General features: G+C 40.6%; 1 protein-coding gene and 1 pseudogene across 3 annotated transcripts in view; both read right to left on the reverse strand.

Annotated features, from left to right (window-relative positions):
- The window catches only part of SEL1L2 (SEL1L2 adaptor subunit of SYVN1 ubiquitin ligase), a 75,712-nt gene that overhangs the window by 10,585 nt on the left and 45,179 nt on the right, over window positions 1-19,948 (reverse strand). For 2 of the 3 annotated variants that reach the window (XM_074317677.1, XM_074317675.1), the window contains 6 exons: window positions 15,386-15,454; window positions 14,395-14,472; window positions 8,821-8,883; window positions 8,166-8,253; window positions 5,686-5,834; window positions 4,191-4,265 (listed from right to left, as the gene is read on the reverse strand). In XM_074317677.1, the coding sequence (XP_074173778.1) occupies window positions 4,191-4,265; window positions 5,686-5,834; window positions 8,166-8,253; window positions 8,821-8,883; window positions 14,395-14,472; window positions 15,386-15,454 (522 nt within the window). Of the gene's footprint in view, window positions 1-4,190; window positions 4,266-4,372; window positions 4,539-5,685; window positions 5,835-8,165; window positions 8,254-8,820; window positions 8,884-14,394; window positions 14,473-15,385; window positions 15,455-19,948 lie in introns of all 3 variants that reach the window. The other variant, XM_074317676.1, reaches the window with a different exon arrangement.
- On the reverse strand, window positions 11,686-12,029 carry LOC109458411 (large ribosomal subunit protein eL33; annotated as a pseudogene).

The following is a 19,948-nucleotide window of genomic DNA, read 5'->3' on the forward strand; positions in this document are numbered from 1 at the left end:
GTAGTTCCCAATAACTCAACCTAATGACAATAGTAAAAAACAAAACAAAACAAACAAAAAACCCTCTCAGAATCAGTATTAAATCCTAGAATCAGTATTAAATATAATTCATGGGAGATAAAATATAACACTCAGTGCTAGCTGTCTTCTCAGTATAACTCTCATAGTACAAATGTTCTTAAAGAACAAAAATTATAAATTTTACCTTTAAAATTTGTTTCTTGAAGGTAGTAGGTCAATTCTTGGGAAACTGGATCCCACCCCTCCTGTTCTCAGACTCCACTTCGGAAGCCCTACTCCTGCATCATCAGTTTCTCCCTCTTTTCTAAATCAATCCCATCAGTCATTCAAACACAGTTGGTATCTTCTATAAAGAAAAACCCTTTCTTTATACTATGTTACTATGTTATCTCCTTCTATCTACTCCCCAATTCTCTGTTCACTCAGTCTTTTCAAAAGTGTGTTCTACACTCACCATCTCCAAGGCTTCATCTCCCAAATATTCTTCAACACACTCTAATGTGGCTTCTGCTCCCCTCCCTCCATAAATCTGCTATTTTCCAGGTGGTCGTTAACTTCCATTAGCCAAATCCATTGGCCACTTCCCTATCCTTGTCTCACTGGACCTCTAAGCAGCACTGAAATCATTAGCTCTATCTTGGCATCAGTGACATTGCATCCTCTTGATTTCACTCCTGCCTCATAGGCCTTTTCCTTTTCAAACTCTTGCCTGACTCCTCCTCTACCAAACTTCTAAATTTTAGAATATCAAGGGCTTGCTATTCAGTTTCTTTTTTTTGTTTCTTCTCTCCCTTATTTTCTCTTCTCTCTCCCTTCCCCACCCCTTCACCTCTCTCCTCTATCTCACCTCTTTCTCTAGGTAATCTCATCTAGTTCTGTGGCTGTCTTTATGTTTACTATTCCTGAATTTATATCTATAGTTCTGTCTCTCCTCAAGCCCCAGACTCTTATAACTGCCTTATTGACTTCTACTTGGATCTCAAACTTTAAACATCCAACAGAGATTCCTAACATCCTGCTACTCCCTCCCCCAGGCAAAATCATCAGTGTCTTCCCTATCTCAGTAAGGGCATCACCATTGTTCAGGTCATAAATCTAGGATAATTATTCTTAATTGTTACCCCTCACTTTCATCTTTGAATCCTTCAGCAAGTCCTATTGGTTCTTCCTTTACAACACACCTGTTTCTTGCCATCTCTTCCACCATCTAGTCCAAGCCTGGAATACCACAATAGCCTATACACTATTCTTTGATCTTTTCAATTTATTCTCCACACAACAGCCAAGATGATCTTTTAAAAACATCAAATCAAATCATGTTATTCCCTGTGCTAGATCCAAGTGCTTCACTTTGCACGTGGAATAATATCCATACTTACCTGACCTACCAGTAGTGTCTTATCTGTCTTCTGCCTCTCTGATTATTGCAGGTCACGATATGCTCTAGCCTTCTTACTATTTCTTCAAAACACCAAGCTCAAGCTCAAGCTCATTCTGGCCTCAAAATCCCTGCATTAAGATTTTTCAAGTCCCTCTGCCTGGCATGGTTGGAATTTCTATGACTCTTCATGTGGCTGGTTTCTCATTATTCGGGTCTCACTACAAATGTCATTTCCCTTCTACAGGCCTTCTTTGACTGCCTTGTCTAAAGCATCCCTTCAGCCCCCACCCCAGGAGTTATCTATCTCATCTCCATGTTTTATATCATTCACTGTGATCTTATTTGTTTACTACTTTATTTTTTCTCTCTCTCATGGGGGCAAGAACTTTGAAGCTTGGTACTTGATAAGTATTTATAGAATGAATGGATAGACATGGTAGGAAACTTTTTAGAAAATACTTTCCCCAGATGTTAAATATTTTAGAATCTTATTTTCCAACAAACATGGATATATTCAGTAGAAAAAAATTCATGTGACATTTTAAGATATAGGATTTGAGTCTTTTGAAGGCCATTTAGTGATGACCTCTTAGGATCTTTTTGGGGTCCATATTTCCATTCACAAGGACAATGTTGATTGAAAAGATGAGGGAATGCTGATGTAGGACATTCATCTCAGCTGTGGCCAATCCCTCTATCATAGTCTAGGCTTGATTGGAAAAGCCTAGACTATGTTAGCGGGTAATGGTCTGAGGTGCATCATTTAGGGCTATAGGACTCCTTCCAAATTCCATTTGGCCTAGTGCAATGCTTAAAATACTTTGGAATTGATTCCTTGGGTACTGAAGTTCTTTTAATCTTCTAGAATCCTCTATTAAAATATAACGTTATGATCTAGCTTTAGCTCTGAGTAGAAGTAACGTCATAAAATTCTTAAGCTGCCATGGACATTCATTATCAGGGCTTGCTTCTCAGGTACATCAAAATGTGCAGGTAGGCAAGACCTTATAGAAATGGGCTTGGAGAAGCAAGAGGCCCCAGGAGCCCTAGAGAGAAACCTAGTCCATCTCTACTTTTGAACAAAGCTGCCTTCGTTTGACCCCAAGATCCCTTCTGGGCCATAACCACAAAAGGACAGGCTTTCTGGGTGTTTTCAGTCTTAATAAGTAGTCAGCAGGACCCCTCAAGTAGCTGAGAATGGAAGGCTATGCACAAGCAGGTTTCCCAGAGTAGTCAACTTCACCCTAATTAGAGACCTAATTGGGGGCATGTGGGAATTCTGACAGGCTCCCAGGGTGTCACCTGACAGTGGTCAGGATTTCCCCTTCAATTTCACAGTCTCAGGGTATGGACTGAGCCCTGATGTTTCAGCTCTCTGCCTGAGCCACTCAGGAACCACATCTTTAATATTAATGTTCCCTCATTTTCAATGGCTCTTTTCCTTGGTGAAATTTCCACGTTATTTCCTGGCTTGGAATAAACCTGTATTCGTTGCAGTTGAGCTAATCTGCCAGAGCTAAGAGGTTGCTGGTGTTGTTTCCCCACTCCAAACGAGGTCTTTATTGCATTTAGAAAAGAGACTTTTCTTTTTCAAGGAAATTTGTCACTAAAATTGCATGGATGGCTTACTACTGTGTTACCAGCTCAGCTGGAGGTGAGAAGGTACAACCATGACTTTTTTCTCTGCCTCATGTTAGCATCAGCTGAGAATAAGTTTTCACCCCATTCACTTCTTGTAGAAAAGCGAGATTTGGCCTTAGCATGAGATGGTTTTAAGAAACTTAATTGGAAGTAAAATTGCTCTCTTTCTGCAAGAGAGTTCCTCACATATCCAAATGCCAATTACGACAGCTTTGCAGTATCTCTCTGCTCTTTTTACTTTTATTTTTTTTAATTTATTGGGGTGACAATTGTTAGTAAAATTACATAGATTTCAGGTGTACAATTCTGTATTACATCATGTATAAATACCATTGTGTGTTCACCACCCAGAGTCAGTTCTCCTTCCATCACCATATATTTGATCCCCCTTACCCTCATCTCCCACCCCCCAAGAACTCTACCACTGCACCACTAGGGGAGCGCCTCTCTGCTCTTAGTAATATAATTTTAGGGAAAGAACGGAATGAAACATAATGATGCAAATGCCACCTGCCAAGGCCCTCCCACTAATGCTATCTTGTGGTCCTTATCACATATGATTCCTACAGGCAGGGCATGGGAACGCCAGGAAAGGGGAGAGGATCTTGCTAATTAACTCTGGGTTTGGACTTTTTTTTTTCCCTGATGCTAATGTGCTAATTGTTATAATAAAGATCTGAAGTTTGTGGTAATCATCAATGTGATATTTTAAAAGAGAAATCAAACAAGTCTTAGATCTATAAGTAATTTTACCTGTAAACTCATTGAGACGTCAGTCACACTTCTGATAAGTTAAAAAAATAAATAAATAAAACTCAGCAAATGAGTGACTGAAGCCAGACCAAGAAAATTGTTTTTTTGAGTAACACTGTCATGTTTCAAACAGCTGTCTGGTGCTATGGAGACAGAGCCACAGAAAAATTTGTATGGTTTGCTAAAATGGAGACCTTGAAAAGAACAAAGAAAATAAATTCCTAGAAATAACCTCTAACCAAAGACTGACACTAACACTAGTACAGTTTGAAATACCACCCACTTTATATGCTGTACCTTTCGGCTTATGTGCCCAAGAACTCAGCTGACACAAATCAGGTGAAAATAATGGATGGGCACCAGGGATGTGCTCATTTTTATCTAAGTTCTGTACCTTGAATGGCAGCTCGATTCCATAGGAGAAATGCCATTGGATACATCTTCTCTCTTTCAATAATTTTAGCCTTTTCTAAAAAAAGGAGACATTCCATTAGGAAGGCTTAAAATACCCCTATAGTAAAGTTATATATGCATATGTAGGATTAAGGAATTGCAGAGAATTTCAACTTATCTTACTCGATTCCAAAATGAATGCTGAATTGCTTTGAGCTACTTCATACCCCATTTCTGCAAGCAGTGCATACTGAACAAGAGAAGAATCTATATCACCATCCTTATAGGCAAAGTATGCTGTCAGGAATTTCTCAGCCCAGTGGCCTAGTTCACAAACACCTTTATAAAGCTGTATATGAGAAGAGAAATCAAGCAGACTACTTAGCCAATATACTTCATTCCAGGTAAAAAATAAATGACATCCGTCTTCAGTTCCTTGCTAGCTGGTCAGGCAAAAATTTCCGGTCTAAAGCATGGCTTTTGCAAATTATATAGAGTTAAGAGTTAATACCTTTCATAGACACCAAGATTACAAGTGTGTATTTTTTTTTTGTTTTTTCGTCTTGAGCTGAAACTTCCTGAGGCTTATTTTATATTTGTGTAATCAGCTTTCCTGACTAGAAGGCTATTTGGCACAACAAGAATGTATTGACTTCTATTTATAAAAAAGGGCCTTTCTGGGCACTGCTGCTCTGGGAGGGCGAGTTATAAGACCCCAGCTGATGTGGAAAGGAGAGAATGAAGGGAAGACAGTGCCTGAGGGTGTAGGTGACATAACCATGAGGGAGCTGTGCCGAGTTCTATGGGGACAAACGTCAACTTAGCTGAATAGCCCTTATGTAACCAAAAGAGGTTAGCCATACATAATTCATTAGGAAGTTGGCAAAGGAGCAAATCTAAAGATAGATTATTAGCTGGCAGCTTTTGAAATGAGTTTCAGAAAAGCCAGATTGCAACATGGAGGTATTTATATTGGTGCAGCCGGTATTTAATAAATCAATGAAGGGCATTAAGTTCCTAAAAGCATTCCTTTGTAAAGTACATCACTGGCTCAGGCTGAAAGAAATAACTTTCTCAGTTGTCATCCAAGTCATCAAATACCTAAGGACCCTGCTTTTGGGGAAGAAGTAGACTACATTTTCTAGGCTAAAGCAAGCCTTTCGTTTCCCACATTGCACACCCCCAATCCCACTAGAAGTGCCAAATTGCCATGGCGATTTGAATGAAGGCTGAAGCAGAGCTCCTTAGCTGAATTCTGAGGGAGCTCTGAACTTGATAAAAGTCAAACACAAGAAAGGAGGGATCATTTCTCTGTCTCCCTTTCCCCATCTGAGTTACATCACTGCTTTTCCTCCCTGACAAATGTCAGTGTTCACATTGTCAGCTGGAAGAAAAGAGACAATAGCTATAAAATCCAAAGCACCAACAACTTAAGGGCAGTATCACCTCTTCTGTATGATAAATGAAAAGTATTTTAAAAACATTTCATTATTTACCTCCACAGCAGTTCTGCATGATCTTAACACTCCTGTTCCTGTTGCGTACATCTCAGCCAGATAATAAATGGCGAGGGGTTGCCCACTCTGAGATGCCAAGTAAAAATATTTGAAGGCAAGTTTATAATCCTTCCATACTCCAGAGCCAGCTGAAAATTAAAATTGGTTTGAGCCAGCCTTTATTTATTTTGTTACATGATAACCTATGGCTATAATGGTCCCTGCTATTTTAAATAGGATGGGAAAAGCCAACCAAAAGTCAAGCTGTTCTAGTTCCACTGTTTTGGGGGGGAAAGTTGAATTCAATTTTAAGTAAGAATATGGAAATCTTTGTTCTTGACCGATTCAGAAAACTGAAGGAGAACTGTATTTCCTCAATATGGCATAACTAATGTTAATGAAAAGGAGACCAGATGGTGGTCTCTAAGGACCGGAAGCCCCACCATGAGGTGTCTCTCCATCCTTGTCATCCTTTTATACCGAGACCAGTACAGCTCCTCCCAGCCATAACTATGGAGTTTGGAGCAGGCAAATCCCATCTCCAGGAAGCCCTGCTCAGATTCAATTCATGCTCGGAGCAAGGAGAGGCATTGGGACCTAGGGCAGAGTATCAACTCCTCCCAGCAGCTGAGATGCTTGTCCTGGCTCTCCCATTACATCTTTTGTGAGTTAAGCACCTATAGCCACTTCATTTGCAAAAGGAGGGGCTTTCACTAGTTGGTCCTTCAATTCCCCTCCAGCAGTAACATTTCATAGCGTTTAGAAGCAGTGCCATGTAGCGCCTAAGAAAGGCTCTAGAGGCAGATTGCTGGGATTTGAATCCCAGCTTCACTGTGATCTTGGCCAAGATGCTTAACAACAATATGGCTCAGTTTACTCATCTAATAAAGTGGGGGACACCCCCTAGAGGTGTTGAGAGAACTAAATTAGTTAATACATACAAAGACCAATAAACATTAGCTATTGCTATTACTCTTATTCTAAAACTTAAGAAATCTGATAGATCCTGGGCCTGTGACGTGGAATGCACAGAAGAACAAGGCCGTCTTAGGCAACTGTCCAAGGCAGTGCAGAACAGGGCCTCCCCTTGGACTACTGTGGAAAATGCCAGCTACTTTGTGGCCAGATCTGCCCTCCTTGATGATGCAGTTTGCTGCTGCACTCACTCCACCTCTGACAGGAGGACTTAGTGCAGAGACTCCTATGTTCAGATCTCCTGGCACTTGTCTTGGCATGTCCTCTCCCAGTCCCCACAGAGATTATTACAAACCTCCATGGCTTTCTGACACCCCCTACCCCAATCACTCTACCTCTGCTCTCAGAGGACAACTTTGTACCTCCTAGCTCACTGAGGGAAACCCTCACTTTGTCTTTCCTCAGTTGCCTCTTTCCCCCTCGCCCCAGATTTACATATGCATCATCCTTCCCTTCCTGCTTCTGTCTTTGAGGATAAGAAATCCCTTCTCTCTATCAAGAATAATGATGCCTTTACCTCCCTGGGCCCAATCAGCTTCTAATGCCACCCAACTTTTTTCAGAACCCCTTTTTCATCAATTATCTTATCTCTCCCATGACACATTAACCACCTCCATTGATTGGCCCTCTTTTCTCTGCCAAAAATTACACTCACATCTCTAACCATCTGAAAGACAACTCCCTCTTGGTTCTCGGTCTCCCTCATGCTACCATTACATCTCTCTCCTTCTCCTTCCATTTAAAGGCAAAGTACTTCCAAGAATATTTTTGCTCGTCTACTTCCTCAACTTTCTATTCACACCTCAACCCACTCTATCTGGCTTCTACACCAGCCAGTCCAATGACCTCACTAACATCCTCGATATTGACAAGTCTCGCGGATACTTGACCCTTTCTTATTTTATTTTTTTTGAATTGAGAACCAAGCTTCTCACTGCATTCAGAGGGGTGCTCATTCATTTACTCTTTCTTGAAAGTTCTATCCCTGGCTTGCTTCCATAAGATCACTTTTTCCCCCTACTCCTCTCACCATGCCTTTTCAGTTTTCTTGTGACCACTCTTTCTCTGCCCATCTCTTCAATATGACACAGAGAATCACCAGATTTCTAACTGGGCTCATTGCTCCTCCCTCTCACACTCTCCTTTCCCTTTGCAACCTCAGCCTTTCTTAACAAATACCTACATGTTTATGTTTATCCTATTCCAAATGTTTTTCTCTAACTTTGACCTTTCTAGTGAGTTTCATACTTGTTTCTGGGTATGTGCTTTGGATATCACAAGTCGCCTCAAACTTAACCTTTTCAAAGGTGAGCATCCCGACTCTGCACCTCTTGCCTCCTCTCACAACTGGTGTCTTTTTCTTCAGTCTTCTGCAAATTTCTCCCCAAATTGCCTGTATGTTCTCTCCAAACCACATACATCAGTCCTTTCATTTTTGTTTAAAAAGGAGCAGACTAAAAATCATTTGTCATTGTACGTAAGGCAGCCAAATTTGTAGTACTTACAGTAGTACATGAAGCCTAACTGAAACTGTGCGTTGGGCCATCCTTTCTCTGCAGCTTTCTGAAAGTATTTAAGTGCTTCAGCATAATTCTGCAAGATGATTATACTCTGTTACTCAGAGATGTATGTACAACTCCATGGTAACAATTGCTGTCTACGTTTTTGTTTTTGTTTTTTAAAGAGTATCGATAGGGCCGTATGTGATTTAAGCTAATTGAAATAGTATGAGAAGTATTAAACATTTTATTTTATTATTATATTACATTAGGAAATAATTATCTCATTTTCACTGCAAATTATGTCTTTCCCTACACTGAAAGTAAGTTTTATTAGATATTGGGGGAAGGTCCTCAAAGACAGATGTTACCTAAAAAGATAAATTTCTCTATCAAAAGAAGTCCTCAGGGGTTAGATGATTTCTAAGGTTACTATTACATTAGGTTATTATTCCTTAGGTAACAATCAATATTGTTATTCAGGTCATAAGCTTGTTCTATGTCTCTTCGACAAACATTTCAGTGGTTTATTTTATTCTCTATTATCAGATATGATAGTTTGGCAAACCAGGTAATAGAGACTAATTTCTTTAAATTAATCAATGACCATGAATTTTACCCTACAAATCCCTAGAAAAGGTAATGAAATTCTTTAACTTACCACAGGAACTCCTTTCCCATGAAAATAAAGAAGACCGAGCCCATGAAGACCAATTGCATTGCCCTAGAACAGTTTTAAAAACCCATGTAAAGCCCCAGAAGAATTAATGATAAGGAAAATTACTGAAAAATAATTCAAAATATTTGAAATGCACCCAGTAGGCAGATAATCAGGCAGTTGACAAATTATTCTGACCCTCTTTAGTTTCCTTTCACACCTTCATAACTCCCTCTGACTAGAAAAAAGAAGGAAATGAAAGTCAAATCTTTATTCCATTTTTTCATTCAGCTTTTCTTTAGCAGTCGCTTTGTGTGTGACTCCATAGGAGGCATGGGGCAGAGGAAGGAGGTAAATGTTACAAGATGAATAAACCATGATCCCTGCCTTGGAGAGTTCACAGGTGAGTGGGCTCTGACTCTCTAGGTAGGACCTCTTAAAGTAATCATGTCAAATGTGGTAATGCCTATAGTAGAAACAGATCAAGAGTGTGTGGGCACCTAGAAGAGGGACACTCAACTGCCTGCATGAGGTTAAGGACTGAGGGATTGAGTTGTCAGAGGTGGTGGCATTTGAGCTGAGTCTTGAAGGATGTGTAGGAGTTTTCCAGAAGGGAGAAATCTATCCAGACACGTTATGTGCTTTGGACAAAGGAGGTTGCCATAAATGGCCAAATAACATTTTAGAGAATCTGAATTTCAGTGTAACCATTATGGATGGTGTTGTTGGTATCTGTTTCCTTATTCAAATTTGACTGCTTATACCATCACCAATGTTTTCTTTTCCATTTAATGCTAAATTAATTACCATTTCTTTTTCTGATTTGTATTCTGAACAGTCTAGGGAGTATTTAGCACATTTAACATTTAGTACGTGTTCATGCCTATTTGATGAGACAAGTAAAGAGTTAATGGGGGTCGGCCCAGTGGCTCAGGAGGTTGGAGCTCCCTGCTCCTAACACCGAAGGCTGCCGTTTCAATTCCCAAATGGGCCAGTGGGCTCTCAACCACATTGCTGGTTCAACTCCTCGAGTCCCGCAAGGGATGGTGGGCAGCGCCCCCTGCAACTAACAATGGCAACTGGACCTGGAGCTGAGCTGCGCCCTCCACAACTAAGATTGAAAGGACAACAACTTGACTTGGAAAAAATACTGGAAGTACACACTGTTCCCATGAAGTCCTGTTCCCCTTCCCCAATAAAATCTTTAAAAAAAAGAGTTAACGGGAGTGGGCTTGTTAGCTGGCAGGATGGGATAGGCGAAGAGTTAACAGGAGTGGGCTTGTGGGTTAATAGACAAGATCTTAAACATTAACCACTTGGCTGTGACTCCCCTGGCTAGCACTACACCTGCAGGCTGACAAGCACCTTACACCCATCGTGAATGGGAACAGAACAGTTCCCAATTGCAACGGCAACCCCCTACAAACTAACAATCACCCATCATAGATGGGAACAGAATGCTTCCCAAACACAACAGCAGCCCCCTGCAAGCTGGCATCCATCATAGATGGGAACAGGCCCGTTCCCAGGAGAAGACAATTGTAATGGCAGCCCCCCTGCAAGCTGACAAGCACCTACATCCTGCATGGAAAAATATAAAACTCCCTCTCATCAGTGCACCTGTCCCCCTTCTCATCAGTGCACTCTGCCCTGGCTAACTTCCATTTGCCAGTGTCTCTCTTACCCTTCTGTCTCCCTTCTGAGAACGCTTCTGAGTTCTCCCTCTCAGACTGCCCTGGCAAAACTTCTGCCAGTTCCAAACAGAATTCTTTCTCCCTTTTTGACTTTCAAATCTTTTCTTGTAGAGTCTTGTAAATTCTTTTATAGTCTGCAAATGACCAGGGGTTAATTCTATGCCAAGACATTTTAATCCCTGATGAAGAATGAACCTTGAAAGTAACCTCCCCACCAGAAAACTCACTTTTTCTTTATATCTCCCATCACACATTTCACCCTCTAGTGACTGAGTAAGGAGCCAAATTTGGCCACTTAGCTTTCATTCAGCAAATCTGTAGGTTTGTTTTATAGGTTTATAGTATTTCCTCAGGAACTTAAGTTCTGATAGAAAACTCCAGATTTCTTCTTACTACCTAAATGTAGTTGTTGTGGATAGAGCCAGAGTACCCCCTTAGTGATACAGAAATAGCATATAAATAGAGAAGGCATAGTTCAAAACTACTTTAAGACTCCAAAGTCTGGGCCTATGAATATCAAAGGGCCAGCTATTGTAGGAATTCTTATGGATGGTCAACCTGTATTGAAAGCAGAGGGTATATGTCTGCTGCTTTTTTCCTTCTCCCCAGCTATATCTACCTGAAGTCCTAAGAGTATTGGGATAGTCTGGTCTAGGGGTAGTAAGGGCTGGTGTGATGGATGTGTTAAAGTCTAGTGAGTCTGTCTTCTCATTATCCTCATTTGGGTAATTGAGAAAAATGGACGGGAAAGGAAAAGAGAATGGAAGAGAGAGGGAGAGAAGGAGAACATTAAAATAGTGGAGACAAATTGCTTTCTTTCTGCAAAAGAGTCCCAAGGCAACCAGGGGCTCATTGGATGACTCACCAGCTGTTTAAGGCTGGGAGTACCTTTTAGACCTTTCAGGTCAGGAGTGGCCATGCCGGTAATGGAAGAAGCACATTCATCGAGGTAATGGAGTGGTGGAGAGTACCTGCCCTGTCTAAAGGCAGCAGCTCTTCATTAGCTCTTTGCTCCAGGCAGTTGCTGTTACATGGAATGGCAGCCTCATATGGTCAGCTCTTCCCGTTTTCCAAGAAGGGCTGCATGTCCACATTTTGGTATAAAATTTCCTGATTTTTTTTGCTTTTTTTTTTTGCAAGAGACCAAATCCACTTTATTTAGTTTTCAGTAAGTTTAAATCCCTGAGGGGTATAGCATTACACGGATTCTGTGTCCTATGGCTTTAGCAGGAATGTTGCTTTGGAATTTGGCACGAACCACGCCACTGTCTCCATGAGCACAAGTTACCTTTCCCCAGATGACTCTGGTTTTGTTTGGTTTGCCACCAGGAGTCACTGCGTTATTCTTTGCCTTGTACATGTATCCACTTTGTATGTGTATCTCTTGCCTAGATAGAATACAGTTTCATCTCAAGCATAAACACCTTCAATTTTAAGAAGAGCTGTGTGCTCTCTCTGGTTCCAGAGACCCCGCTTATAGCCAGCAAAAATAGCTTTGTGCCACAGCCTTCCAGACATATTTGTTGTTTTAGATGTCTTGTTCCCAGCAGGCCCCCAAATTTCAGCAGCAAGAGCTCCATTCAGCTCCACAGGCGCCAAGATGGCGGAAAAAGGAAATTTCCTAATTTTAAAAAGACTTTCTGAGCCCAACGAAATGTTTGTAGGCAATCACCCCATATATATCTTTCACTTTAGGGCTTAATACTCTTGCTGAGGTTAACTGACCTGAACTTAGGGAGCAGATGATCATTATTCAGCAAATATTTAATGAACCCCTACTATGTATTAAGACTGTTGCCGTCCTCTAGGTGAAGAGAAATGGCCTTCAGACAGTATGAAAGAAGGCACAAGGTAGAAGCAGTAATGTTCCAGCAGTACATAGAGTGAATGCAGGGCAAGTTAAGAAGAGGGAAAAGTTTATGTGAGTCCAGGAGAGTAAGGGTAGCTTTGTGGAGGGAGAGAGGATTAAACACTGCTCTGGGGGAAGCGTGGGATTCAGAATGGGAGAGTCTGGGAAGGGAGAGGGAAGGACAAACGTGTGGAGATGTGAATGCACCTGATGTGTTCAGAGGTGTGAGAGAGAAAACCAGAAGGATAGGGTCCATTATAGGCCCAGTGTCACATAGGATAACTGTTCATGTTTCTGAGTAATTAGACAAAAGAGGTCGTAAAGTCTGTAGCTTTGCATCCTGGTACTGATAAGACTTAAAAACAAATTGACAGAGCAATGGTTGTTTTTTTTGTTTGTTTTGTTTTTTTAAGTAGTAAAAGAAGAGTATGGGTATGCAAAGAGTGGGAGACAGGAAGCTTTTACTTTAGTAGTGGCCGCAAGTGAGAAATCAAATTGTCAGGGTGATGATAAAGGTACGTATGGCCATGTCTACGTGGTGCCATTCAGAGCAATTACCTTAATTACAGTGTCAGATTTCCTCTGTAAAGGAAGGTAGCTTAGGTTTGGAGCATGAATAGCTCAGATCACTGCTGGTTCCACAGCCCTGAATTGCTTGGGAGCTGGGGTAATTTACACACTAAATTCCTGGCATTATTCCTTTGGGCTGACAAGTCAGGGTTACTTGCCAGATTCTAAGAGATCTTCCCGTTCCATTACCCCACCTCTTTTTCAATTGGCTCTCCTTTGTCATCCTAATCTAATGGTACGCAGACAACTGTCTTGCTGAGCAACAATTTCATGTAATTGCAAGGGAGAGGAACCCAGCACCAGCCTTCTCAGTAATTTACACCACAATAGCAGCAGCACTGAAGTGTTAGTCATTTATAAATAGGCTCATAAAGCAGTGTGTGGGTTTTTAAAAACAGAATAGTTGAAAATATTCCCCTATCTGAGCACATCTTTACTGCCAGTGTTGCAGTATGACATGGTAACAACAAAATGTTCCCTCTTGTGCAGGGATAAAAAGCTGATGAAGGCCCTTCACCAGCACCAGGTTGATGGGTGTTGCTATTAGGACGCTCTTTACGTACTAAAAGGATTCAGAGTAGTTCACTAAGTTTTATCTGACAGATACCAGCCTCACGGAACTGAGGAACCCAGGCAAAAAACTTCAACGGCAGGAGCCGTGTTACACTATTTCCTCACAGATCCAATCCATTCTGCCTTGGATATGCTTTGAAGTTTATTCTACATAACTGGCCCCAGAATAATAGCAAAAGATAACAGCTGAAACATGGCACTTACTATGTGCTGGGCAGTGTTTCAAGTACTTTACAAAAGAAGGCACAGAAATGTTAACTCAATAAATTCTGACAACAACAATATAAGGCAAATCTTGTATTCCCATTTTAAAAATGGGGAAATTGAGGCAAAGACAGGTTAAGTAACTTGCCCATAGCTACATAGCTAGTAAGTAGCAGGGCTGCCATTCAACCCAAATGTCTCCAGAGTCACTCTCTTGATCCTCTTGTCCTGGCTGCCTCTCTGACAACCTTCTTCTTGGGCCAGTGGGATTTCTGGCTTTGGGGTAAGATCAAATGGGAGAAAACCGGGCATTTCTTGGTTGGTTTTGTCTAGAACTTACTGCATTGATTGAGTTTTCCCGTCATCTGTCTTCATCTCTTTTATTTCTTGTTTCCTGAGCTAGATAGCCCCATCTACTGTATGGGAGAGGGGAAAACTGAGCTTCCGTCTGGCCTCCTGCTGGGACAGCACACGTCACTGCCATTTTCCACTTACCAAGAAGACCAGACATGTCTCCCTCTTCCTCAACCCTGTATTTCATTGTTAGCAGTTTTCTTCTCCAGGACAGACATCTCCTCCCAGGCCTATTAGCCAGGCATGGGGCTTGGAGTCACCTCTACAGCACCAGTCTGTATGTAATAAAACCAAGTGTTTTCATGTGTTTGCAGAAATGGGCTGAGTACATACCTTATTGGCTGCCATGGAAAAGTATTTGAAAGCAGTAACGTTATTTTGTGGTGCTGCATCATTACCCTCTAAATACATCTAGAAAAAACAAATTAACAGAGGATGTAAAAAAAAAACAAAACACAACAACAACTAAGGAATTTGAGGGTGATGAAAATGTTTTAGAACTACGTAAAGGTGATGGTTGCACAACACTGTTAATGTAGTAAATGCCACTGAAATGAACACTTTTAAATGATTAATTTTATGTTTTATGAATTTTACCTCAATTTTATACGAAGGAAAAACTAAAGAAACAATCTATTACATATATTCTGGAGTGACCCTGCCCTAGGACAAAAAATGAACCTTATTTGTGTTTTCTAATTTTTCTTGTCTAAATTCACTGTTTGTAGTACCCCTGGAAACAGGGCACGTGTGCCCATGGTTACTATGAATGCAAACTGGCTGCAGGGAGCCCAGGGCAGCAGTTGGGGGAGTGAGTGGTCTTTGAAGAGACAAAAACATGCCTTTCTAGAGGAACCCTCCGCAAAAGCTGCTCAGCAGCCAGAGGCGCCTCCCATCAGAGGGGGCCCAAGTATGGACTTTGGTCAGGCTGGAGCTGGGTCTCATTCCTGGAATGGAGGAAGGAGGCATCTCATTAGATTGAGGCCTGCACCAGTCTTCGATGCACAATTAGCCCAGAAATCCTGTTATATGCCAGGAATAAGGGTCTTGGGGATTCTGAGCTTTACCCAGTCAAGGAGCCCCGGGCCAGAAGCATTTTCAAGGCTGCTTTAGGTATCCCAGATAAAGACTTCTGTGTTACAGGGCTTCTTCCTAAACCATTACCTCAGGAATACTACCCGCCATTTGTAGCCAAACGCCCCACTCAGCTGCTGCCATGAAAGAGGCCTGCAGCCCAGTTCCCTACACTGGGTTCAATTAGCTGATACCATTAATTTCTTAGGCCTTTAAGAAATGAAAATATCAGTGAAGATGAAGAATGTACCTTTCCAATAAATGCCATGGCATTTGCACTCCCGGCCTTCGCTGCCTTTAAGAAGTAGTATAATGCTTTCTAGAGAGAAAAGGAACAGTATTATTGACAGTGATGAACATAGCCTGCAAAATGGCTTTTCGCAGCAAACTGTACTTCTTTCAACATGCATTCAAAAATTATCTATGAAATGCCCACTTTCTTCAAGGCACTATTCCAAGTGCTGTTTGAACTCTAAAGAGTGGGATATAGATATATATATATATATATCTCACATACATAATTTTAGAATGTGAGGACTTGTCACATTTGAAGACTTGATGGACATGTGGTTTTGTTGAGGACAAATGAATCCCAGCTATAGACCTAAACAGTCCACTATGTTGAAAAAGTATGCTTCTGTATCAATGCTATGCACTTATTTTATAAGACAGTTTACACAATTGGCAGCATTGGATATGCAGCATCCTCGTGTTTATAAGGCAGAGTGAATAAGACGGGACACACCTGGCAGCCGACTGAGACCAGGTTTTTCTGCAGAGGGGAACGTCAGGCCAATTCTTTCTAAATCAAATTGAAGGGGCCTGGCAAAGCCTCTGATTCTAGGTCATAACATTAAATGAAATGCTCAGTCTAGAACGCACAAGGCGATGAGCTGTCCCTTGCTACCTCATTCCCTAGGCCTTGTCCTGATCTTCCAGAAGTTCTCCTCAGAGACCACAAGGAGTAATAAAAGAAATCAGCCTCAGTAATGAGAAATGAAGACACTCTCCAAAGTGTCTTATTGGGATGCAACTCTTCTGCTCTTCAAAACCCTTGACTCTGTGGATGTGCAGGGGCCTCGTCCTTCCCAAAGATGAGAGAATCTTCAAGGAAGAAATGTGGGTAGTTCTTTCATATGTAAATTTGTTCTACAAATATTGCCAACTTATTTGACAACCAGAGGTTTGTTAAACTCTATCTGCCTTGTGGACATATAGCAAATACAAATGCCATCAGTGCAGGACATCATCACATCGGGCACCCATTCATCCATCCATCCCTTCTGGTCTTCATTTATCCTTTCAAAAACTTGATTGAAACTTGCTGTATATATGACAGTATGCTAGGTACTACAGATGAGTCAGAGGTGAACAAAAAAAACACTGTCCCCACGTTTGCTCCCTAACGATACTGCTAAGAAAGGAATACATGTAAATAGCAATTAGATAATAGGTGATAGGTGGGAGAAAAGGAATACCAAAAAGAATTAGAGGGATATAGAATAACAGAAATTGTAACCAGTTCTGCGATAAGTATTTTACAAGGTTTTTCTTACCTATTCTACACAACGACACTGTAAGGAAGGTATTAATACCAGAGCCTATTTAGTGACACTCAAGAGTCATGTAGCTGGTATTGGAGTCCCACGAGCAACCTGTCCCAGAGTCCCATGTACTTGGCACTCTGCTTTCTCCATTAAAGAAGGAAGGCTTACATGATAAAGGTGTCACAAAAGATGGAAAGGATTCACCAGTGCAGAGGGCATCATAGGCTGGGGGCATGACATGAGCAAAGAATGGAGATGGTAATGTCCCAGGTGAGTCCAGCAAATAGTAATCACTTCAGTATGGCTAAGGCAGAATATCCAAAACCTAAGACTTGCAAAAATATGGTGGGGCCATATTATAAAGTCTTGAATACCAGGCTTAGGACTTTTATTTTATTTGGTAAAAAATAGAAGCTACTAGAGATTTATGGACATAAGGGAATCTTGAAATAAATGCTGTCTAAAATGTTTGGAATAATGTGTCAACTGGATAGGAGAAAGTTGTAGCAATGTATGATTTACCAATCATTTATTGGTAAATAAATCAAATGTATGATTTACCAATTACATTTATCAGAACACATTAATATAAAAAAAGTATTTTCTTATGAATGTCTCTATTGAGCCAAGACCCAAATATACCCTTAGGTTACTACAATTTGTGCAAGTCACAGTATCTCCAGGACTTGGTTTCCTCATTCATGTTCTCCTCTGTGTGCTCTCAGGCCCCCTGTCCTTCTCTATGATGGCATGTCCTTCCCTATCATTGATTTAATTGTCTGCTTAATTGTTTGTCTGCCCCAAGATGAATCATTTGTACTTAGCAGTGTCTACTGTATGTTAGATACTCGGGAAATATTTCTGCAATGAATGAATAAGTGAGTGAATGAAACGATAAATTTATAAATCTCTAAAACAAGGGGACTGAATTTTAATGTTTATAGTCCCTTCCAGCTCTAGTATTATGATTCAATGAAACCATTTCAAAGTCTAGTTTCAGAATTTGGCTCTCAAATACGGAAATAGAGAGTTCTAGAAAAAAAGTTTCACTCTGGGAAACTAGATTTGAACTGTTAAAAGAGAACGATCTATTCTCCAGAAGCAAACAAGAATCCTGGAGTCCCCATCCTTCAATGTAATGATCCCGTAATGACTAAAGGAATTGAGACTCTCTGTAATTCCCTCTTTCATACCCCTCCACTCTCATGGCTTAGTTGGCATTTCCGTTCTCTTTTCTTTCTACTTAAATGAACCTGCCCTTAATGCTATTGCATCAACACTTTATTGAACACTGTGTGAAAGTACCATACAAGTTTTTTTGATGGATATGCATGAGTCAACCTGAGTTCTTGCTCTCAAAGAATTAAGATCACGTTTCCATCCATTCATCCATTCATCTATTCCTCTGCTATGGTCTGCCTATTTGTGACCCCCACCCCTCAAATTCATATATTGAAAACCTAATGCCCAAGATGATGGCATTAGGAGGTAGGGCCTTTGGGAGGTGATTGGCAGAGCCCTCATGAATGGAATTAGTGCCTATGTAAAAGAGGTTCCAGAGAGCTAGCTCACCCCTTCTGCTATGTAAGGATACAATGAGAAGTCTTCGAACTGGAAGAGGGTCCTCACCCAACCACGCTCGCACCCTGATCTCAGACTTCCAGCCACCAGAACTGAGAAATGCTATTGTTTATAACCCACACAGACTATGGTATTTCTGTTACAGCACCTCAAACAGACTAAGACACCATCCATCCATCCAGCCTTCAAATATTTGCTGAGCACCTACCATCATATTTTACTAATTTTAAGATATACATTTCCCCCTTTTAATCAAGACATTTCTTACCATCAATGGCACTGAATAATTTATATTGGCAGTGGTTTTTCTTTCTCAGTTGAACATAAAATAATGTATCTTATAATTGATGGTGACTTAGAAAGGATGAAATATATAGTATGTCTCAGGCATTATGCTGAATGAAGTTTTATTATTTGAATGCACATCTTTTTTTAAAAAAAAAAACATGAGCGTGAGTTTTTGTTGGTTCTAAGAAAATCCCTAGTTTAATCAGTTTGCAACATTTCCTCTAGAATGAAATGCCAAGAAAATGCATTATTCTAAAAACATTTATGAACACTTCTATTATCCTAGGCTCTATAAATCATACTGAAAAGGGATGATATTAGTTCTTTCTTTTTAATGGTGGCAGGGTAGACAAAGCAGTCACCCTTACATATTTTATAGTATTATTCTTCTGCTAGGTTTAATTTAATTATGCCTCATCCACTTTAATAATATGCACCAAAACACCCAGCTTTTCTAATCCAATTCATTCTAACCCTGTATATATTTAGAAATGCAAATGCATTAAAATGCATGTGTAGAAATTAAAGATAATGTAGTCAAGAATTGGGTATACAGTACTTTTCAATAATTAAGAATTCTCTGGTGGAGGAGAGGGAGGTGAAAACATTGCCTGTGGTGACAACTCATGAGAGATTAATTCAATCAATAGTGAGAAGAAAACAAATGCAAGCTAGTTGTTTTCCAGGTATTTTGATATTTAATTTGCTGGGCAGGAAACTGGGCATCACTTACATATATAAAGAGTCTTACACTAATAATTTTCTTTGTTGAACTGAAGTATTAGCAAACTGGCTCAAGTGGTGGTTCCCAGGCTTAGGAGCAACATATAATGCCTAGGATGCCATTCATTCATTCATTCATTCATTCATTCATCCAATAAGTACTTAGTAAAAACCTAACATGCAACAGGTACTAATCTGAGTATAGGATACATAGTAGTAAGCAAAACAGACAAGAACTTACGTTCTATTTTGGGGAGACAGACAGTAAACAAATCAAGATCAATATAGTTTAGGGAGTGATATGGGCTAGAGGAAAATAAATACAGCATGATAGGATAAGTGATTTAAGAGCAGGGTTGATCAACAAAATTCTCTTTGAGGAAGTAACACTTGAAGGATGAGAAGTTAGCTATGGGAAAACCTGCTGTTATAGCCTTTCAGAAGTTGAGTTTATCCATTTGTCTTCTCTCTCCCCTTTGCATCTCCCATGCCATTCCAGGTTGATTCTGTTGCAACTAGGTTTGTTGAAAAAATGACCACAATACTTTGCAGTTCTTCCTATTAAAAGGAGAAGTCTTTTCTCCTACCCCTTCAATGCTGTCTGGCCTTGTAACTTTCTCTCATGCGGGTGTCAGGCAGGGTCTCAACTCCCGCTCCCCACATAAGAACGCAGG

The sequence above is a fragment of the Rhinolophus sinicus genome, linkage group LG13 (genome assembly GCF_036562045.2).
Source record: "Rhinolophus sinicus isolate RSC01 linkage group LG13, ASM3656204v1, whole genome shotgun sequence".
NCBI classification, from domain to species: domain Eukaryota; kingdom Metazoa; phylum Chordata; class Mammalia; order Chiroptera; family Rhinolophidae; genus Rhinolophus; species Rhinolophus sinicus.